Genomic DNA, 23,988 nt, shown 5'->3' with positions numbered 1-23,988 from the left:
TGTGGTATATTCCTACAATGAAATATTGCTCAACAATAAAAAGCAATGAATTTTCGCCATACACAACATAGATGGATCTCAGAATAATTGTGTCATGTAAAAGAAGCCAGACAAAGATTCAATTTATATGATATTATAGGAAATGTAAACTAACCTATAGGGGAGAAAAGAAGATTAGGGATTACTTGGGGACCTGGAGGTGGGCAAGGAGGGATGACAAAGTGACATGAGGACACTTTCAGGGGTGCTGGATTTGTTCATTGTCTTGACTGTGGTGATGGTTTCAAAGATCACTATGTTTGTCAAAACTCATCAGATTGTATACTTTATACTTTTTAAGTATGTGCAGTTAATTGTATGTCACTTATACCACAATAAATCTTTAAAAAAGAGTCCATATAATGTTTTATGATTTTATTAATATTCAATGTGTTTATTTTGCAATAAGCTGCTTACAATAAAGAAATAGTCTATTCGTGTATTACATGTGGTTGACCCTTGACTCTAAATCACTAATGCCACTAAATTCAGGCGTTTACAGAAGGCTTGCAACCCACTGTACAATCATCACAAACCTATTCTACGAATCACATCTTGTGTAGATAAGAGAGGACATTTTCCTTATGTGCGGTCAACATAAATGAATGTCATGTGAGATGTTAGTTTATTCAAGAGACAAAGCAGTCGATCTAGTTTATTTCCAGTGTCTGAAGTGAAAATCAAATAGCTACACTTGCTATTGATTCATAATTCACTGAAAAATACTATCATACCATCTGTTAAAAATTATCAGTTACATCTGTGTTTGCTTCATAGAAAAGAAAATCTAAGGAACCTTGATTTAAACAAGTAGGAGTTTGTTTTCATCACAAAACAAGTAACGAATGGTGGGTAAACGAAGACTGGTGCAGCTGTGATAGAATGCAATGCCAATCTTAGCACGGACTTCTTTCCTTTCGTGCTGCCACCCAGGCATGCAAGTTTAATCCTTATACTTACAGGATGGTTAGCAAACTCCTGATACCGTGTTGATCTTCCTCCTTGTGCCAACCTACTGTCCTTAACAGCACACCTTAGCTTTCCTGGAAAACCTGCACAGTAGAATTTTTCTTCCTATCCACTGACCGAATGTTGCACTCTTTTACGACATTATTTGTTTTTCTTTTCTTATTTTGGTTGCCTGAATCTCATTCCTTTATAAATAATCTTTTTTTGGTTATCTTCTCTGCAACTTTTGTGAATTTTTGAATTTTGAATTTAGTTCTGGAGTTCTGAACTTTCACAAGGATCTGCCCTTTATTTCACTCACCTTTGCCACTGCTTCATTTTCTGGACTTTGTCTTCTGTTGTGTCTTAAATTATTTTTTCTCCCCATTTTCTGTGTCCCCACTCTTCTAGAACATATATAGATGGTGGTTGCTTTGCTTGAACTGAATTTCAATATCCCTCCATTTTCTCTCATATTAGTCTGTTTGCTTTGATTTCTTCAACTTTGTGTCCCAGATTAGTAATCTTTTTCTTGGTCATGATTGCATTGTTTTTTAGCTTATCTCACTCTTTTTGTGAATTTCAGCATTTCCTTATTTCCCAGGAACGTTTTTCTCTCTGATTTACACATTATGTTAGCTGTACGTTCTTGATTCATAGAAGCAATAGCCCCTTAAATCACTCTGAAGATAAGAACTATTTTTAAAGAATCAAATTATTATTTGTTTTTAATGGAGGTTTAATTTAGAAACAATAAAAGTATGTATTTTAGATGTATAATTCAGTTAGTTTTAATGAATGTTTTCAGCCATATAACCATAGTCAGTCAAAATAGAGAACATTTCCATCACCGCGGAAATTTCTCTCCGGCCTTTCCAGTCAGCTGTCCTTGACTCCTGCAGAGCAAGCCTGCTGTGATTTCTCACCGCTGCGGGCGGCTTTGCCTTTCCTATGAGTGGAATTACATATATAATATGCACTTTTGTATCTGTTTTTTTTCACTCAATAATAATTTTTAGATTCATCCACTTTTCACCAGTGTTAAAAGTTTGGTCCTTCTATTACTAATGATAATCCACTGCATATATACACTACTATTGGTAAATACATTCACCTTAATGGTGGATATTTGGATTGTTTCCAGTTTTGAGCTATTATGAATAATCCAGCCATGAACATTCATATAGTATAAATGATGTGTATGTTCACTTCTCTTGGGTAAAGATGCAACATAATTCAGATTGTTGGCAAAACACAGCCACCCACAACCCCACACTCATAGCTCTTAAACTCAGCAGGAAATAATAGGTAAATAAAAAATAACTAAATTCTATCTTTAAAAAAAAGTTTCTACAGGCAGAAACAACAGCAACAAAACTTGGTTTTTTATGTGTAACCTAAGTGGAGGATATTGTAACTAAAGCTTGGTGCGTATGAGTGAGCTCATACAGTAAAATGGCAGACTATCACATAAATATTTTTTTCAATATTTTCAGCATCAACTGAGATATAAATGTTTAGTTTTGTCAGTTATGTGGCATTGCAGTTATATGTAAACATCTTGTGTGGAGAATGTAAGCTTTTGTAGTGTGTAGCAATAAGTGATGCAAACAGTGACGTGTCTGCCCAAGTGTGAGTACCATCGGGTCAGGACGTGCACACCTCCCTTTGGGTGGCAGCAAGTGTCCTTGGGCTGTAGGTTTTGCCTCCAGTGCGTGGAGAACTTCTGACCAAGACTATGGATCCTGGGTGTTTTTTCCTGTGCAGCTTCCCAGTCCTCCCCCTACACCCTGTCTGTCAGAATGCTGTCACAGCAGGAGGCTGAGATGACCCACCAAAGAGTCCATCCAAGGTAACGCAGGGTGGAAAATGCTCCGGAAGGCAGAAGATATCAGCACACTTGTAGGTGGAAGTGCAGCTCTCTGGGCCCCTGAAGTTCTCTGCTGAGTCATGGTATAGGACTTTATTAGTACAGGAAATTCTGTATATTTCTTCTGTAATTGAGTAGATCGATTTTCCCCAAAGGCCAAAATTGTTGATTGTGTGTTGTGAGTGAGTGGGGTGTGCTTATCTTAAAGGTGCACAGAGGGGGCAAGTAGGCTAGTAAACACTCTCTGCAAATGCAAAACCAATGAAGGAGATGAAGAACTCGAATGTATTACTTCTGGGCAAAGCTGATTTCATTTTTCAGTCTCGTGTCTTTTGTTGTGACCTCCTGAGTTCCCTCTCTCTTAGACTCCTACGTTCACACTAGGAGCCCCGACCCACCCACCCACCAAGGCAGTTAGTTCATTTTATTTAGACTGTATGTCTTGGGTTTTTCCTAGGGTTGTATTTCAGAGCTGTCTATATACGTAAGGGGGGTAGGTCTATTTTGTAAGCATTTCTTAATTATTTGCCTGTAGTTTTTCCTAGTCTTTGTACATTCTATGTTATTTGTTTTTCTATTCCCTCCCTAGACATTTCTTTTAAAATTTTCTTTTAAATTCTGCTTTTAGGTAGAGCTTTTCATTTTACCAAACCACTTCCTTTTGCTTGTCGTCTAAAGATTTCTACCAGTTAATCTGCTACAGAATTCTTCACTGGTTTCCAATGCTGTTAAAAATCGGTTCCTTTAAAAGATAGATGTTTTCTGCCATTTTTAGTGATTTGGGCTGGGAGAGGAGGTAGGCAATTATCAGTTCACCATCTTCACTTAAATTTCTTGTACTGGTTCTTGTGTTTTATTCGTTTCTTTTAAAAAAAGTTCCTTGTTCATTTTATAAAGTAATGCACACTATCTACAGAAAATTTAGAAAATATGCTCAAGCAAGATGAATGACAGTTTTTTAAAAGATAAAACAGTGTATGTTTTCATAACTATCAACTATATTCAATTTTGTAATAAGGTTCCTTCAGTGACAGAAGGAACATTTGTTACTTAAATTTCAGAGAAACCGTTGTACACTCAAGCAAAAACTCTGAGTTCCAGCTTTATAAATGCAAAAAGCTTGGTACTATTGCTACTGAATTCTATTCACTGCAAAAGATAGATAGCTTTAGAGTCTGTTAAAAAAATAAGATTAGACGAGTTAAGTTTGTGTTTCGCTGTGTGAAATGGAAAAGTTGGAGTTGTTCTGCTTCACATGGAGAAGCTTAACAGACATGGGCCAAGTCTGCCAGGGCTGCCACGTGATGCCCCTTAGCATGGACCCAGCCACGTTTGATCATCTGTCTCTGCCATGCTCTCCTGTGGCCACGATCATCCTGATTCGTCCGAGATGTCTGGATTGACTAGAATTGCCAGGCATCGTCTGTGGTGCTATCATGAGTACATATCAGCTGACCTTGTTCTTTTTGGTCAGGAAAGCCTTTGCTTTTCTGGAAGCACTCTTGATAAAATTGCCCTTACACATCCTTGGCCACACTTGTCGTATGATCACTCTTAGCTGCAAAAACCCTGGAAATCAAGTTCTTTGGTTTAACATCGAACTCCCTGAAACAAAACGAAGATATCGTTAAGGAAAATGGAGTGTGTGGCAGGCAATCGAGGCATCTGTGAGAGGACCTGGCATTTAGGTGGCTCACAGTAATGATCCCTGAGGGGCTGGATGCAATGGTCCATGCCCAGGCAGTCATAACTTTGTAGATCACCACGTGTCTCTAACTATGTACACATAGTAGCATACACCAACACATTAGAAAGTATTTGCCTGAATAAGAATGGTGCTTTCGTTTCTCCATTTAGCCAGATGATGCTTCTCTCAACAGTACTACCCTGTCATTTGGGTCCCAGGATGAAGAAGGGAGCTTTGCAGTTCCCACAAGTGGCTCTATGGTAAGTCATCGCATGCCAAGACAACTGCATGTTAGGGCAAAAGTGCAAGTTGAAGGCAAGAATAAGCAATTTCTTCAAAACAGCTAGGAAAAACTTGAACTAAGATTGCAGGGAAACCACAGCTACCAGTAGGCCCCCAACCTTGTAACAATTAGGAAGAAGGAGAGGAGTGAATAGATCTCAGTTTAAAAGAGGACTCCATAAATCAATACCACTGTGGCCGGAGACCAAAGGTTGTTCTCTGCGTGTATCAAGTATGAAGGAATTTGTTAACTTGGGTCCCATTGGCTGAGTTCACACAGATGAGCTGGCCTAACTCTGCTATCTTAACCCAGAGTCCTTTTACCAGCAGGATCCATGAACAACCCCTCATCATGATATTGAAGTCTTTCCACTATTGCCTGTATTTCCAGCCTCAGCTCTCACGACTCAGCCGTATGGCTTTCACTTCATCCAAATTCACTGCTTGGCCTTGAGTAACAGAACCTGTACTTTTCTTTGTCAGATACTATCGTCATTCCCTGTCTCACCATCTCTGCTTGGAATCCTCATGGGGTGTGTCTGTGCAGGTGCCCTGGCAGGGAGGGTCATGATGGACCAGAAGAAGCAAGAGACCCTGTTAGATGAAGCAGTGGTTCTCTGATGGCAACTTGGTGGACAGCACAAGACAGCACTTCAGACAGACGGAGGGGACATATTCAAATGTCATTTTGGCACAGTAGTTTCTTGTCTGTTGTCAATTTTGAGACAAAGGGTAGTTGATATTCACGTGCATAACACATTCCTAGGATATCCCCATTGTTCAGGGAGATAATGCTATTAGCCCCATGTAAATGAGGTTTTCTCTTGTGTTTTTAGATTTTTGTTTATGGGGTTGTCTTGTTTTGTTTCACTGTGATCATATAAGAAACATAAAGTAATGTGAGTGACTTTTGCCAATGAGTCACTTATCAATAGCACTACAGGTTATGGCACAGATAGGCAAAGGGTTACCCACAATGCCTGACCTACTGGCTATAAGCTCAACTGTTACTTTCTCATTGAAGACCATGCATTGGACTGCAAATGAGTGAGAAAGTCTATCTTTTAGAGATTATCTCCTGTCCAACCAACTTATTGATGAAAACAAGTAAGTCATTCACAAACTCTGGTAAGTACTGGAAGTGAGGAGTTACCTGCAACGGCCCCTCATGGTTGTGCTGTACCCTATGACGGGGGACTCCTGCTCTAAGGCCTTGCATAGGATCCTTTATTTTCCTTCTCAGCTGGTGGTACCCCTGTGCCCAAGATGGGTCCCTAAATTTTAATCTTAACTCTACCTACCCTCTTCCCTCTATATGCTCGTCTCTGAGCTCTGTGGACTTTATCTTGTAAATAGTTCTAGACTATTTCTAGTTCCCTCTTTTCCTACAACTACGTCCTTAAAACAGAAACTCGTTGTCATCTTTCTGTATTGCTGAAGGAGCCCCCTAGGTGACCTCCCTAACTTTAGCTTACGCCCCTCAAACTCATCCTCCCCACAGCTGCAAACACTGATTTAGAATGCAAGTCTTGCTTACTGCCCACAGCAGTTCGCCCATACGTTGTAGTTAAGGTGAAAGCTCCTGACATGGCTGACCCCTTGTCTGCCTCTCTAGCTGACTTCACCACCTAGGCATATTATATAAGCCAACGACAAAGGACTGCGTGTGGTTTCATACACACACCAAGAAGAACTTGAAGCAGGATAGTTACACAATTGAGTTGCCAAAGAAGAGGAGGTTGGGTAGGCCTGTTTTCTAGGCTTTTCCATGGCAGTTCCAGGACCACAGTTTTATTTTCAATAGACCAATGCTAGTCATGGTTTTCTATTTCTTCATTCTTTGCTGCCAGCCTCTCCGCATCATTAGTTCACTGATTTGTTGATTCAACACATCTTTACTGAGTATGTATCGTCTACAAACACAATTCTTTAAAGTTTAAGAGTGTAAGAGAAAGAAAATGATCTCATGTGGCAGTTATAGATAGAGCTTCCTGGGGTAAGTTGATCACTCCGATTTTGTTTTTGTTTTCTTTTTCTTTTTCTGAAAACCGATTGAATGCTGGTAAACAACAGTTTGAGCAGAATTGAGACTAAGAAAAATCTCATTGGCACCAGTCTCCAACATGACTTACCTTGGATTGTTTGTTCCTCAGAATATCTTGACTTAAAAATGTTAAACAAATTAGTTAGTTGCTAGAGTAGCCGAGAGATGCCAACTGAACCCCTCCTGCACCTGCACTGAAATCATTCTAGACCTTCTTACCATGAGGGGGATACATTTTAACTTCCCTGCTTCTTGGTTATAAGGAACCACAGGCATCCCAATTTGGTTCCCTAGTCTCTTCTAGATGGTGGGACTTCCAGGAATCCAGTGAAGCGGTGACAAGGGCTTCAGGAGTCCTGGCCATGGTGCCTGGAAGGGTAAATCTTACCTGCCGGGGTACATTCTCAGGGCACTTTATGTGGTCCCTAAGACTTCAGAGGCTCCCAGCAACGTGGCTTATTGGAATTTACATTGTAGAATGGTGTAAACTAGATCATCTAACTTTATGTTTTCCAAAGGGGTAACCTTGGCTTGTCCAATACCGTTTTTTTTTTTTCAATCTTTCATCTTTTCTACACATTTGAAATGCACCTTTATGATAAGTGAAATCTTTATATATACGGAGTCTATCTTAATTACTGTGATGACCCTATCATTTGTGTTTTAGAATCTATTAAAGTTCACCCTCATTGTTCTGCATCAAAATTTCCTTTCCTCTTAGAAATTTTTGCATATATGTAAGGAAACTAAGTATTTTTCTTTTTCACAAAACACAGAAGTATGTTTTATACTTTACTTTCTGAAAATTCTTTTTTACTTCTAAGAATTTTTCATTTGATTTTGTATTTTGTGCAGATATCATCTGAAATACTGAAGATTTATTTACCCAATCTTTAAAATAGTTTTCATCTTTTTTTTTTTTGCATGTCGTATTAGACTGACTGCAATCACTTGTAACATTGAATAGTAATTATGAGGATCTTTGGATAAATTCTTGATTTTCTCATGAATTCTTCTAACCTTCATCATTAAGTGGAATATTTGTTCTAGGTTTCTGAAGCTTATAGTTGCATTTATCTGGAGTGGAAGTTCAAGTATATCAAATGATTGTTCATCATCTATTAAAATGAATATATCGTTTTTCTTCTTTAAGCAATTACTTTAGGAAATTGCATTGATAGGTTTTTCCCATATTGAACTATAATTTCAATGCTTAGATAACCCCTCCTTATGTTATATTATTCTTTAATTACATTATGGAATATGATTTGCTACTATTTTAGCACTTTTAACTACTATTCTAATAACTGAGGTTAGCCTATATATATAATTTCTTTTTGTTGTTACCAGAGTTATGCTAATCTTGACACAAATTTGTTGAGAACTTTGAATCTTCATTGAATCTTTTTCTTAGTTTGGAGCCATTTATTAAACTTTGATGTAAATATATCTTCTATAAAATCTCATATATAAATTTTTATTAGCATTTGTTTATGAATCCTCCAAGTCCTGGCATCATTGTAGGCATAATGCTTTGGTTAATTTTTCAACGGCTATGGTTTAGGGGTTGTATTCCTTTCAATCCGAACATGTATGAATTTTAGTAATGTCTATTTGTTCTAGCAAAACGTCCATTTCATGTACACTTTCAATATATGTTGTTATGTGTGTGTGTAGACACACACACATATATACAAATATATACACACAGTTATTTGGGTGTGTAATTTTTAGATTTTCTATGAAGGTAGCTATTATTCCTTTTTCATTCCTAAGATGTATGTCTTTTATCTCAATCAGAACTGTAAATACTTGTCTATATCGGCAGTATTTTTTAAGTCACTACCTTTAATTAATTAAGGCTAATTTTTCTATTGTATTAATTTACGTAATCCTTACTAATTTTTTCATTCATTCTTGGGTCTACCTGGATAATTTTTTCTAGTCTCTTAGTTTATAAACATATTTCATTTATTTTTAATCTTAAGAATTAATCTCTGAATAATACTTTGGTTATTGTGGATTTTTGGAATTTAATGCTCTCATTGTCTTTAACATTTAGTTTCTCATTTCAGGTGTGATTTAATTTTTAATCCAAGATGTCATTGGAATGCCTTTACATTCACATTTGGATAGATTTTGTAATTGTTATTATATTTTTTATTTCAAAATTGATTTCGCATTTGTCAGTGAATGTGGCTTATTGAAGTTCATCTCTGGGGAATTTGGCACAGTGATCTCAGGTGTAGAAGAAGAGAATGGGGAACGTCATTGTCTGCATTAGCTCCAGCACAGGCAGCTTTCGTTCAGAGAATTGGAACACATAGACTCGCGCCATGAGAAAAGACCAAGCGGCCCGTCAGGAAGATCAGGGGCATCTTCTGAGTCAGTGAAGTTCTCCTGGAAGTAACGAACAGGGAAAAATGTTTGGTGTGGTGTTTCTTTAATGTGAAAGAAATATCAAATAGTCAAAGTCCAGTTTTAAGAGAACTCATACAGATAGTGTTAACCTTCTATAGTTTGGAACTTAAAATAATCATCCCCATCCTCCTCTCCAATCGCAGCGCAGTGTGATTTGGGCTGCAGAGCCAGCTCCTTCCTGTTGGAGCCCCAGGGTGAAGCTCTTGTGCTGCGACACACAGGGAAATGGCGGGATCCACCGCAGGTCCTACCAGTGGGAGTGGCATTATGTTTGAAATATATTAAAATCCTTAGTGAAAATGTAAAAATGATGCTAGTGTTAATGTGTTCAATGGGTGAATGGATGTTTTAAAACTATGAATGCCAACACCTAGCCTCTCCACTGAACCGACTTCAAACCCCAATGTCCATTTATTGGCAGGCTGATCTTCCTTTTTCACTTTTACCGTGTCATTCCTCTGCTTTAACACATCAATGGTCTTGTTTGTTTTCACCCTTAGGAGTCTTAGTCTCAACTCCTCTACCTTGCTTTTGAAACCTTCCGTAATTTGAGCTGACCCTCTTGACTAATGTGTATTTCTCATATTTTTTGAATACCTTGCCTCAACTCCTGGCAAACCAGTCTCTCCATAATCCTTGGGAGCTGAAATGCTTCAGATATTTCCATACCTGAAATTTATACTTCCATTTCTGGCCTGAATGCTTTGGCCCGCCTCCCCTGCCTTCCTAAGTCCTTTTCATCGTTCCTTGAGTTCCAGCAGAGGTTCAACCACCTCTTCAGTGAAACCTTCTGGGCAGCACCTCTTTCCTCTCCATTACTCTCCAATAAACTCTTAGAATTGTAGAAATTAGCTCTTACCCGTGGATTGCTTGTCTTTTAATAGTGTTCCATAACTGGTACTCTGTTCTCCTCATTATATATAGCTCCAGAGCAGAGATCACAATTTAAACTTCTGCTTCCCGGAAGAAAGTCCTGGAGTAATTTACATTGCAAAGAGCAGGCACTCATTCAGTACGATAGGCTGGCTGGAGGCCAGTTAAACCAATGTAGCAGATGGACACTTCTGCACGTACAGATTAAGAAATTGACATGTAGTAGGTTTAAGCATCCCAAACGATCAGCTTGAAGCCGTACATAAATATCTTTCAATTTTCAGGAGGATTCTCTCCCATAAGTGAGTTATTTCAAAGTTTGATAAAACATTTATTTGTGGGAAACTTAAGGAAACCACTAAAAAGTAGTCCACATCTTTTTAAGTGTATGCGTAATCTTTATTCTATAGCCTTAGTTTTTAGAGCCACCCAAAATCTGACTGGCAGTGAACGATAGGGCCCTAGACTGATTTTGTCCTTTCATTCTTCCACCGATTACATAATTGGGCATCTATGTTTTAATAATTGGCCGTATAGTCACATGTCATTTATACAATAAGAAATATGTCATCTCCTTTGAGACAAAATAGGAAAAAAACACGGGCTCAAAATTCGAGACTTCCTTGTGCAATTGATAATGTTATCGCACCAGGTGTGTTTTTTTCCTGCTTGCTGGAAAGCCAAACACCAAGACGACGAGATTGCAGCAGAGAGAGTTACACACAAGGCAACCATGTGAGGAAGCGAAAGCATGAGTCTCAAGTCTGCTTCCCCAAAAATAGGGACTCAGGGATATTTATGGGATGGAGGCAAGGTGGTCTGAAATGTGGAGAGAGGTGATTGGAGGTGAGGAGAGGTGAGGTAAGTGATGATCTGCGCAAGCATGGTCAGACTCCATGCCTCTTCATAGGATGCACGTTCACAAAATGGCACATTAGCATGATCTGAGGGTGGAGTTTTTAGCCTCGATGTCAAAAGGTCGCCTATCAGACATCTGCGTGGGCCCGGTTGATGAGCTGGTGGTGTCAACCAGTCCGAAGTGGACAAGGAGTTCTAATTCCTGAAAAACAGCTCACACACCCACTACCGTGGTGACCCAGGCTCCGGGGAGATGTTGTCTATAGGAACCAAGTGGGAGTCAGATAGCATATTACCTACACAGCACAGTTATTGACGGGTGGGTTAAACAGCTGAAACCTATAATCAGTAATTGCAAAAAGGAAAAAACTTCAGTACCTAGATACTTAATCCTCAATGGCTGTTTGCCAGTTTCAATAGCACGTGATAAAGGATGTTCATGAAGCAGGTGTTCAGTGATTGCTAAATAAATATGAGAATAAAAGAAAAAACGTCAAGCTCTGGGGAAAAAAGAACAGACTTTATGTGTGAAGAACATATAAAAGATGAATGATGGAATATCAGGTTTTCACCCTCACACATATTCCCGGATGATAACTCCCACATTAAAATTTATGTTAGAAGAAATGGCATGATTTCTGTGTAAATTTTTCACTAGTACCCATCCAACCTGAAGCAGTAACTTGCTTCACAGGGCTCCACAAAAGTAGATACTCAACTTTTTTTTTTTTTTTTTTGAGGAAGATTAGCCCTAACCTAACATCCATGCCCATCGTCCTCTACTTTATATGTAGGAGGCTGTCACAGCATGGCCTGATAAGCGGTGTGTAGGTCCATGCCCAGGATCTGATCTGGTGAACCCGGGCCACCGAAGCATAGCACACAAACTTAACTGCTGCGCCACCAGGCCAGCCCCCTCAGCTTCTGATAATACTACAGGGGATTGCAGTGCTACGGCAGGATCTCAGTGAAGAAAGTAGGGAACTAATTAAGAGAGGAAACTGAACTAGAAAACATAATTTTTCAGTAGTTATTATCACACTGTATTTTGTAGTGAAGGAATTAATATGTTAACATAATAGTAGCTAACTCTTATATAGTTCTCACTGTGTACCAGATATTGTTCCATGTGACTATACGGGGTAAGTCATTTAAAATTCATAATCACTCTTTGAAATATGCTCTATTATCTTCTTCTTTTGACAGATTAGGAGACTAAGCACTAGAGAGTTCTAGTAATTTGCTTAAAGTTGCACAGTAAGTGGTAGAGGCAGGATTCGAATCCAAGCAGTCTGGCTCCAGCGTTCCTGTGTTAACCATCTAGCTATATCATGACTTCGAGTTCATAACCAAAATGTGGGACCAACTGCATCGAGAATGACAGTTACCGTAACTGTCGAACTATGTCTTGTCAAGCATCGTCATTCTACATATTAGGAAAGGGATGAGCAACAAATATTTAAGAGCCAAGAAGACATGGTTATTTTGAACTTGACTTAGTTCTCTTTTGAGAAACCTGTGTGAGTGTACAGGTCTGAACTGAATGAAGAAACAAAGGAATCAGATGCAGGTCCTTTATGACGTCAAGAATTGCTTTTCAGTGAAATGAATTCTTGTGCCCTGCAGAACATAAATCAGCTTCAAATGTCAGGTGGACTGTATTTATAGTAAAATGTTTTGTGTTCATCTTCCTTTGTTTCATAGTCTATCCTTGAGACTATTCCAGATATACGAGCTCATGCCAATGGTTTGGTGGACCCTGGACAGTCCGTTCAGAATGCACTGAGTGGTGAGTGACACAGCCTCCTAGAACTTAAGCTGGGTTGTCTCGCTTTTGTGCTGGCACTAGATACAGTTAGCAGTGAATTTCTAAAAGCAGAGCGTAAGTGTGTTTTTCTCCACATTTGATTCCATCACTCCAGCACTCACTCCGCCCACTCACCTCCAAACACCCCATTCTGTCACACCAGACACAATTAATTGAGCCAAACTGGAAGCAGAATCTTTTCCTCCTTCACCACTGCCATGTCATTTAGAACCTATTCACTTGTCTTTGACGTGGGGCCTCTTTCACAAGTAATCTGGATCTGCTTAAAAGTTGCAGCAGGCCAGGAAGTAGGCCACTTCCTCGAATCTCTAATCGTGCTCAAGTAGATGCAGAAGCAGATGAGATTGTGAAATACAAGGTGACAGGGGTGGCTGTTAACTGGACCTCTTCCACTTGAGAAGTTGGCACTCTACATGGGCTCAGTATGGCGTCTCGAATCCTCCTTGTAGGAAACAGACCTCTTAAGGCCACACTTTTGTGATTCTTCAAAGTTTCCTCTAAATATGTGCACCCTTCTCATATGCAACAGAACCCCATACTTTCAGCGTTAGCTTCAAAATTCAAATAAGTTGGGGTGATGAAAATGTTCTAAAATTGATTAATGGTTTCACAACTCTGGGAACATGCCAAAAACTGTTGACTTGTACACTTTTAAATAGTGAATTGTAGGCATGTGGATTACATCTTAATAAACCAAAAAAAAAAAAAAAAGAAAGTCAAAGAGAAAGGATTTGCCAGAAGTTATTCCACATCATTCTATTTGCTGCCACACTGTTATTCAGTTCCAATCATGCCCCTAAAAGACTGAAGTCTACTTGGAGTAGTCTGGTGGTTTGGCATCTGCCTATGTAATCACTACTCTCCAAGAATCTGTCCGTAGCCCCTTCAGAAGTTGGAGGATTATTCAACGATTAACCTTCCTCTGCCTCGAGTGCGAGCCTGTGTGTGAGTGAAAGGCATCGCTCTGCCCTCCTATTCTCTCAGTTCTTGCTGTGTCCACTTACGGTGTTTTTGATTAGCGTTACTGTTTGGAATTTTAAATTTGTTGCTTTACAGATTTCTCCATTTACCTTTTAAGGTAAGATTAATTAGGTCTCTATTATGTCTGTCTTTTGTTCCTTTTGTTCTATATGGTTGTTCTTTAGTCACAGTCTACAGAAGAGGTTAAAGAGATGAAGTTGTTTTCTTTGTAATCAAATAGCTCTTTTCACAACATATGCATAATTTTGCCAGGCAATGAAACAAGATGGCAAGCCAAAATCGTAGTGAGAAGTCACATTTTAGGATTACTCAAATGATGTCACTTGTTTTTTGGTCAAAGAATCTGAATTGCCTTAATTTCAAACTATTTGAGGAAAACATTTATGGGAGACGTCCCTTGTCACCTAGTCAGCTCTTTCCTGATGTCTGTCATCCTAGAGCAGGTAACAATACCAACTCACAGGAATTTGCATTTATTTGCTCGAACAAACCTAGCGATGAAGTCCAAATTGAATTTGAACAAATCTTAGGAGGCGCAGTTCTGCAGTTTGGGGGAAAAACCAAGAGGAGTGAAAGTCGGCAGGAATCCTAGTGTCGACTCCACCTTTTCTTCCTCTGCTTTAAGCTTCTGCTTCCCAAGGAGCAGCAACAGTGGGTCTAGATGGACTTAATGTTAATATGATAAGAATATATAGAAATATCCCTTTTTTAGACTTTCCTTTAAGAATCCTCAGTGCTGTTCATGAGACATAAAAATCTAAAATTAAAACATCAGTTTAAATAGAAAGTTTGGGTAACGATGGTAGAGATTTGTTCTTAGGCAGTCTGATGATACCACATTATTGTCTAGTTGAAATCATTCTGGGGGGTCTGATGCTTTTCCTTGCACGGAAAAATTCTAATGTGCTTATGGATTAACTGGTAAATATTTTGTACTTATTTTATAGTAAATAGTTTTGACTGATTAAATGGCATATTAAATATTCTATATCCCTTGTTTTTTAGATGATGATTATCTGGAAAAGAGCATTCCACCAGAAGCTGAAGAGCTGTCCTTTGAAGTATCTTATTCAGAAATGGTTACAGAGGCTTCAAAAAGGAATAAATTTAAGAAGTCAGATTTTAAGAAAGAAGACTATGTTTTAACTGTGAGTAAAAGCTTTCATGATTATTCTACTGTCTTTCTGTGACTTCTCCATGGGACGAACTAGGATTTAAAAAAAATTTTTTTATGTGTACACAAGGGGATGGGGAGAGGCCAGGCATCAGTGTTGCATAACACTGATGGGGGCACCATTTCGTGTGCCGTGCACGGTCTGCCTGGCTATACCTGGCAGCCCGTGGTTGAGGAAGAGTTGAGAGGGTGTATGCTTGAATACTGTCTTATAGATGAAATAGGATTTCCACCTGGCTCGTGTGCTGTCATGCACTTTATATCCTTACTTTACTTGGTGCAGACTCTGTCTAACTCCTTGTGCTCTAGAAGCCACTTATGAGAATGGGATACCGCAGAAAGTTACAGGCATAACAAGGAGAAGCGAGAGCTTATAAAACAGACACTAAAAATTCATCAGAAACAAATTTAAGAATTTATAATATTATTATGGGCTGTGCAAGTAGAGCTCCATACTTGATGGCCCTGAAGGCCTCATTATATATATCCAGGATGTTGCACCCTGAAAGCCCACTGCAGCGACTCTGTCACATTGACCTCTTTGCTACTCAATAAACGCCTTTGCGAGGCGTTCATGCTGTGGAGCCCTGAGTATTCTGTGCTGATCAGCGCTGGGGGCTTAGACAGTTTCAGAGCTAAAGGAACAAGTCATTGAGAACCAGACAGAGTCTTTGTCCCAGGTGGCCTGGACTGTTCCCGGGCAAACACCCCATGATGGAGCAGAAGAGGAGGCCAGGGCAAGAACCCCGCCACTCGCTGAGTGTCTTCCAGGGGCCTGACGCTGCACTGGGAGTTCTGGTTCTAATCACCCTAGTGATTGCTCGCATTTCACGGCTGAGAAAACTGAGGCCCAAAGAAGCCAAGGAATGTGTCCACAGCCCCGTATCCGAAGCTCCTGCCAGCGAGAGGCAGAAACAGGACTAACCTACGTGTGCGTCAGTCTCCAAACCCCTTCTGGGCCCTGAGCAGCGTCTGTGTTGGGGACCACAGTGGCATTCTGGGGCAGAAGAGGGAGTGCAGTGGGCCTCTGGCTTCAGGGGGAGTCCCTCTGGATCTGTAGAGAGAGCTGTCCAAGAGCGGAGGCTGCCCCCTCCCCCAAGGTTTGGCTCAGCAGGGGTGCAGGTCAGACTCCCATGGAGGATTTTGCATAGCGTTGAGCACACGGTAAGTGCTCAATAAATGATGGCAGTTTTTGTTTATATTGTTGTTGTTAAGTGTTATTGTTATGTGGGGCCTTGGTCTGAGAAAGAAGATAAAATTAATTGTTTAACAGCACAAGGTATGTCCCAAACCACATCCTACATTCTGCTGTTTTACTTTTAAATACTTGGAGTTCCAAGGAACAATTGTTGAATGAATGAATGAGTGAATTGGTGGATGGTTTGAAAACCCCAAGGAAGCTCTAACTTAGGGGACCCCTCTGGAGAATGTGTACTTACAGCTTTGTAATTTAAATAACTATGGGATTTTTCTACTTTAGCCTTTTTTCAGTACTAGATTTTCTTTCTTTTGTTATCAAGGTAACACTGGTTTATATCATTATGTAAATTTGAGCCATACATCATTATATTTTGATGTCTGTGTAGACTACATCATGTTCACCACCCAAAGACTAACTACCATCCATCACCATACACATGTGCCCTATCACCCCTTTCTCCCCCCTTCCCCTCTGGTAACCACCAGTCTACTCTCTGTGTGGGTTTGTTTGTTGTTGTTGTTTTTGTCTTCTACTTATGAGTGAGATCATATGGTCTTTGACTTTCTCCCTCTGACTTATTTCATTTGGCATAATACCCTAAGGTCCATCCATGTTGTCACAAATGGCTGGATTTCATCGTTTCTTATGGCTGAGTAGTATTCCGTTGTATATCTATCCCACATCTTCTTTACCCATTCGTCCCTTGATGGGCATTTAGGTTGTTTCCAAGTCTTTGTGAATAATGCTGCAGTGAGCACAGGGGTGCATATATCTTCATGCATTTGTGTTTTCGTGTTCTTTGGGTAAATACCCAGCAGTGGAATAGCTGGATCCTATGGTAGATCTATTCTTAATTTTTTGAGGACTCTCCATATTATTTCCCATAGTGTCTGCATCAGTTTACATTCCCCCCAGCAGTGTATGAGAGTTCCCGGCTCTCCACATCCTCTCCATCATTTCTTGTTTCTTGTCTCATTAATAATAGCCATTCCTATGTGCATGAGGTGATATCGCACTGTAGTTTTGATTTGTATTTCCCTAATAATTAGTGATGTTGAACATCTTTTCATGTACCTGTTGGCCTTCTGTGTATCTTCTTTGGAAAAAATGTTCAGATCTTTTGCCCATTTCTTAATTGGGTTGTTACTTTTTTTGTTGATGAGATGTATGAGTTCTCTGTATATTTTGGATATTAACCCCTTATCTGATGTATGGTTTGCAAATACCTTCTCCCAATTGTTAGGTTGTCTTTTCGTTTTGTTGATGGTTTCCTTTGCTGTGCAGAAGCTTTTTAGTTTGATGTAGTCCCACTTGTTCATTTTTTCTTTTGTTTCCCTTGCCCAGTCAGACATGGGACTTGAAAATATGCTGCTAGGACCAATGTCGAAGAGCGTACTGCCTGTTTTCTTCTAGAAGTTTCATGGTTTCAGGTCTTACATTCAAGTCTTTAATCCATTTTGAGTTGATTTTTGTGCATGGTGTAAGATAATGGTCTACCTCATTCTTTTGCATGTGGCTGTCCAGTTTTCCCAACACCGTTTATTGAAGAGACTCTCCTTTCTCCATCGTATGCTCTTGGCTCCCTTGTCGAATATTACCTGTCCATAAATGTGTGGGTTTCTTTCTGGGCTCTCAATTCTGTTCCATTGATCTGTGTGTCTGTTTTTGTGCTAGTACCATGCTGTTTTGGTTACTATGGCTTTGTGGTATATTTTGAAATCAGGGAGTGTGATACTTCTAGCTTTGTTCTTTTTTCTTAGAATTCCTTTGGCTACTTGGAGTCTTTTGTTGTTCCATATAAATTTTAGGACTCTTTGTTCTATTTCTGTGAAAAATGTCCTTGGGACTTTGGTAGGGATTGCGTTGAATCTGTAGATTGCTTTAGGAAGTATGGATTCTAACTGTTAATTCTTCCAATCCAAGAGCACGGAATGTCTTTCCATTTCTTTGTTCTTCCTCAATTTCTTTGAACAAAGTCTTCAGTATACAGATCTTTCACCTCTTTGGTTAAATTTATTCTTAGGCATTTTATTCTTTTTGTTGCAATTGTAAATGGGATATATTCTCAATTTCTTTTTCTGCTACTTTGTTGTTAGTGTATAGAAATGCAACTGATTTTTGTATGTTGCTTTTGTATGCTTCAACTTTACTGTTTTCATTTATTATTTCTAATAGATTTTTGGTGGATTGTTTAGGGTTTTCTATATATAAAATCATATCATCTGCAAATGGTGACAGTTTTCCTTTCCAACATACCAGGTTTTCTGAAAACAAAGTATTTGTTATATACTTTATATATATATTTATATATACTGCTTATATTTTATGTTTTACTTATATGTTAATTATATATTATACTTGTATAGTACTTATATTCTACTATTATTATATATAGTACTTATATTAATAATTGTGTATTATATAAGAACCAGCTCTTGCTTTTAAAAGGTCTTACTTCTTATAGTCTTCACAATATTTTAGGATTGTTGAGGGTTTTTTGTTGTTTTAGTATATTTTGTTTTCTAGTGTGGAAATGTAGAATAGTAATATCATTGTCTTCAAAATGATAGTAGGGTTTTTTGGCCTGTTCTGTGCATTTTCCTTCTTTAAGAATATTTGGCATCATCTAAATTTGATTTTTAAGGTAGACTGACTGCTGTCTCCACAAGCATGTGCAATCCATTTCAACTGGACGTTACTTACGGTCTTTTGACGTAGGCAGAAGAGAGTAGATGAGGCTTGGTATAAGGATTGACATCTCCCCCAAAAAAGCTATGTCAGAAGTTCTCCTGGGAGTCCTTGGATGATGTGCCGTGTATGCATGTCTCATGCGTGCTGTGGTATGTCCATTCTGTGTGATGCCTGGGAGGTGTGTTTCTGACAATACAGAGTGTTCCTTGGAAGAAAGCAGTTTTCACAGTTGTGATGGCAATGTACAGTATGCTTCAGACCACGGTTGGGTTCTAATTCAGATAGTAGTGATCTGCAGATGTTCTAAGAATCGTATTCATAATCTTTCTACGATGAAGCATGTTCCTCAGAGATTTTTTGCAAATAGCATGTCTTGCTGTACAGGTTTAGAATGTCCAGGTGGCATGTGAATGAAGGTATAATAATTTTCCTTTGCCATAACAAATAAATATCTTCAATATGTATTTTAGAAATTTATTGTTCAGAAAACCAGATTTGGCCTAACTGAAGCAGGAGATCTGTCTACTGAAGACATGAAGAAAATCCGCCATCTCTCTCTCATTGAATTGACGGCCTTTTTTGATGCCTTTGGAATTCAACTGAAAAGAAACAAATCAGAGAAAGTAAAAGGGCGAGGTAATTAAGAAGAGTGATTTCCTCTGATTTCAGCCCTTTGACATATTGGAATAAGATAGTGCTTTTCTGATTCTTTTTTCTTTCTCAACTATTTTCCAATGAAGACAATGGGATTTTTGGAGTTCCACTTACAGTCCTACTGGACAATGACCGAAAGAAAGACCCTGGAGTGAAAGTTCCCCTTGTATTACAAAAAGTGAGTAGAATGCAAATGAATGGGGAATTAGCAGAGCCTGCAACTTGCTATTTGTAAACCCACTGAGGAACTTCCTCTTGATTTAAAGATGCTACAGCCCTGTTAGGACTCAGGCCCTTGGCCATTTTCAGTTTTCCTCCTTGCATCCCTGTAATACCGGACAAGCACATGCACCAGTTGCCTTGCTGTGAACTTTTGGGGCCCGGTGCACTGTCTCACCACAAGCATCCCATGATGGGGCACCGATGCTCTACCGCACGGCTCCCTTCAGTTAGATTTTCTCCAATTTTTAAAAAATGTTACTTATGTGTATGTCTGTGTTTGTATGTGTTTTTGTTTATTCTGTCTGGGGTAAAAGATGACTATTAATTCTCAGCAATCCACTTACTGATCATACAAGTATTTGCTGAGATATATAATAGGTTGGGAGTTTTAAAATGTGTATGTGCAATCATTTAAATGAATTTTCCAAAAACAAGCTTAATAAATTCTAAAACTCAGCTTATTCTGGTGGTTTTTTAGGCATAATTAGGAAGATAGGACACATTCAGACAAAGAAGATTTTTTGTTTGGGAAGTTTTGACAGTGATATAATCTGAATTATCATATGCTAATATCTCTGTGACCACCACTAGGGAACGGCTCATTTGCTTTTATGTCACATTTTTATTGCCAACAATTTACACTGGTTTACCTAAATACGCATTTATTCAACAGTGACATCCAGTGGCACAATTAAAATTTCAAGCCCTAACTACAAATCTTGCTGAATTTTAAATGTTACGTAAAAATATTGACTGAGGAAACATGTACTCACTTATTCACAGTAACAATTCTACCTCTCTTTACTGTCTTCCTAAATTTTGCTACCAGTGCCTCAGATTGAGGTCCTCAAATCAGGGATTAGTTTGGCTGCCCATGGGAGCAGGGAGGATGGCCCCAGAGACCCAGAGCATGCCGGCGACGGGCCAGTGTGCACAGGAGGCTTCTGTAGGGCACCTCCCCGCTCAGGGCTGTGCCGGCCAGGGCCGGCCATCTCCTCTCACTTGTAGTCAGCCCTGAGCAGCCCGAGGAGGTCAGTGTTATCATATCCTGTCCATGGATGAGGCCACTGATGCGTGGCAGGATGAGATGACTTACCCAAGACACGTAGCCGCAAGAGGTAATGCCAAAAGGAGCAGAGTCGCAATCCAGTGACAACGTTTGTGGTGACTCTTAGGTTCTTCCCTTCCTTCAATTAGAACCAGAATTATGCCCTTTGTCCTGTCTGGAAAAGACAGAGTTTGAAGAAAATGCATAAAAATCTAAGACTAAGAAGATGCAACACGTGAATTTATATTATTATATAGATGCAAAAACCTAGCACAGAACTCAGCAAATGGAAGGTGCACAGTGAGTGCTGGTTAAACTGCATCTGGATGTATATACGCAAGCAACTCAGTAAATGCTGTCCATTGTTACTGCCAACGTGAAGCGCTCCTCGTTTGAGACAGCTTGAAGTATTACTCTTCCTCTCCTGTGGGAGAAGCTTTTCTTCCTCCTAAATATCTATTTCTCTCCATACCTACAAGAACTATCTTAGTTCCATCATTTCTTGAAGGGAAAATACCAAGAACTCTGGATCCTGCTCTTGCTGTGTGAACTGGGCAAGTCATTTCTCCTTTCCACGCCTTAGTCTCCTCGGCAGTGGAGTGAGGGTACTGCGAGCACCTGCCTCATAGGGTTACTGTGAGGGTTGATTGAGTACATGTATGTGAAGTGCTGAGGCTCAGATCTGAAGCACAATAAGTGCACAATACGTGTTAGTGTTTATTATTATTTTAACACCATTATCACCACCATGAGAGCTCACGAGAGCTAGAAACATTTACAATGTCTAATTCCTTGGTCAGATTTCTAGAATCCCTTTAGTTTCTTAACCAGAGAGGTTGCAACTAATGGTAGTAAATTTAGAATCTTTTCCTACTGGTCAGTCTGCAGAGAGAGACGTAGTAACCCGCTCTTAAAACAGTTAAGTGGGGAGTACGGTGTGAGCGCAGCTCGGGAGAGTTGGGGCCGTTACTTTTGAGCTTGGTCCTGGGAAAGTGATATAACAGCTCTGAGGCCCCACTTCCTCATTTGCAAACTGGAGGCCAATGCGAACCTCGTCGGGTGACTGTGAGCCTTTCCCACAGTGTTCCAGTACCAGGCACGTAGACATGCTTGGTAATTTATCGATCGTGGTCATCATCAGTGTTATTTCAGATGTTTGTGATCATAAGGAACTACTTATTTTTGTAATATATCATTGCTTTCTAGTTTTTTGAGAAAGTTGAGGAGTCGGGTCTGGAATCTGAAGGAATTTTTCGACTTTCAGGATGTACTGCCAAAGTCAAGGTACCGAACGCTTCTCTCTTCCTCGTTAGAGTTCTAAGCCAGCTAGACCCGGTCCACGTCAGCCTCGGGTATCGAATCCTTTGTTGTCGTTGTAGGTATTATCACTTGGTCTTGTCAGTATTCCTCAATACCTATGATTAAATGGTGTTCCATGATCCTGAATCGTGTATCCTTTTAAATTGAAACAACATAAATAAAAACAACAACAACAAAATAACACATCGATTCACCATCAAAAACTGCTGCTTGGGGCTGGTCCGGTGGCGTAGTGGTTGAGTTTGCAAGCTCTGCTTCAGTGGCCTGGGGTTTGCAGGTTCGGATCCCAGGTGCAGACAGACCTACGCACCACCCATCCAGCCATGCCATGGCAGTGTCCCATATACCAAATTGAGGAAGATGAGGACCAATGTAAGCTCCTCGCCAAAACAAAAAACCCACAAAACTGCTGCTTGTGGGGGCCGGCTTGGTGGCGTAGTGGTTAGATTTGCACCCTCCGCTTTGGTGGCCTGGGATTCGCAGATTCAGATCCTGAGCACAGACCTACACACGACTCACCAGCCATGCTGTGGCAGCATCCCACATACAAAATAGAGGAAGATTGGCACAGATGTTAGCTCAGGGCCAATCTTCCTCACCAAAAGAAAGAAACAAACAAAAAACCCTGCTGCTTGTCTTTAGTTTGGAAAAGTTAAAATGTCCCATCATTGTCTTGGGGTTAAACACTTTTGTTTGCTGTGTTCCTCTCAGTCATGGAATTCACTAAGCCAATATTAGCTGAGCCCTTTTTTCCATTATCAGTTGCTTTAAACTTAGAAACATTTTTTGGCCCCACTTTTACTGAAAGGCCTTATGCGGATTTGTAGGAATGGCCGTAACCACTAGAATACTCACTCAGCAGTTCTAAGCAGTTCCATTTAAGGTAACGTTGGTTTCTACGTGTAAAACCACCCGTGCAATGTGATCCTTTTACTTTGCTTTCTTACTTCTATGTGGTGGCAAACTCTACAGCACAGTAAGAAAAGAATCTTTAGAAAGAAAAGCTTTCTCATAAATTTCTCTAAGATATCCCACCTAGTCCACTGGTGGGTATCCACGATGAAGAGTTCTTCCCTGGCAGACATGAAAACCTGAGCAGTTCTAAATGAGGCGTCTTTGAGAAACAAGTCTCAGAGTAAGGGAAAAGTGAACTTGGTTGTATTTAGAAATATTAAAAGGAGATGTGTGGAGGCGGAAAAGCATCTCTTCATTAATTCATTTTGGCACATGTTTTGGGAAATTCTATTTGTATCAGAAGTCTCAGAGTTTTTATATAGCAGTGGGATGGGGTGTTTTTCTAGGTGGAAACAGGATAGATAGGTTGTGTGTATTGGAATCACCAGAAAGCAGATGCTGGAACGGGGTTAGGAGAAAGGGTCGCTGGGGGATAGGGCTTCTGAAGGATAAAGGAGAGGAAGCAGGACTGGGCAGGCCGAGCTTCAGACCACAGGCAGGACTGCTGGTTAGCCCTGGGGAGCAGCCCTGCCCTGGGCGGGGTGGGCCGGCCCAGGCCTCCACGCGGCACGAGTCATTGCTGGGGCTTCCTGTGAAGAGGTGATGAGGCAGAAGAGAAGGTGCTGACAGCTGCGCACTCAGCTACCTGGGTTGTCTGCGGATGGACAGCACACCCTCTTTTGAAGGGAGATCTGAGCAGTGCACCGCCCTGCAGAGGCAGAAGGATTGGGGCACTGAGGGGCTGTGACTTCCCTGGGAGCCGACATCGCTAACGCTGGCATAAGTTCGTTTGGAAGGGAGGAAAACTCTAATGCCTCCTTTAGACTCTTACTTTCTAAATTGAATCTGCTTTTTGTCTCAGGTTCTCGTAGGTATGGTTGCTGTATATACTT

The 23,988-nt window shown here is 40.0% G+C and overlaps 1 protein-coding gene across 8 annotated transcripts in view; it reads left to right on the top strand.

Moving 5' to 3' along the window:
* The window catches only part of ARHGAP28 (Rho GTPase activating protein 28), a 216,096-nt gene that overhangs the window by 146,353 nt on the left and 45,755 nt on the right, over positions 1–23,988 (top strand). For 5 of the 8 annotated variants that reach the window (XM_070513588.1, XM_070513586.1, XM_070513583.1 and 2 more), the window contains 6 exons: positions 4,715–4,804; positions 12,727–12,811; positions 14,837–14,979; positions 19,368–19,533; positions 19,638–19,729; positions 22,028–22,105. In XM_070513588.1, the coding sequence (XP_070369689.1) occupies positions 4,715–4,804; positions 12,727–12,811; positions 14,837–14,979; positions 19,368–19,533; positions 19,638–19,729; positions 22,028–22,105 (654 nt within the window). The remainder of the gene's footprint in view (positions 1–4,714; positions 4,805–12,726; positions 12,812–14,836; positions 14,980–19,367; positions 19,534–19,637; positions 19,730–22,027; positions 22,106–23,988) is intronic. The other 3 variants (XM_070513587.1, XM_014851850.3, XM_070513589.1) reach the window with 2 other exon arrangements.

Source organism: Equus asinus, chromosome 7 (assembly GCF_041296235.1).
Source record: "Equus asinus isolate D_3611 breed Donkey chromosome 7, EquAss-T2T_v2, whole genome shotgun sequence".
Lineage (NCBI taxonomy): Eukaryota > Metazoa > Chordata > Mammalia > Perissodactyla > Equidae > Equus > Equus asinus.
This window is presented reverse-complemented; position numbering and strand designations above follow the sequence as displayed.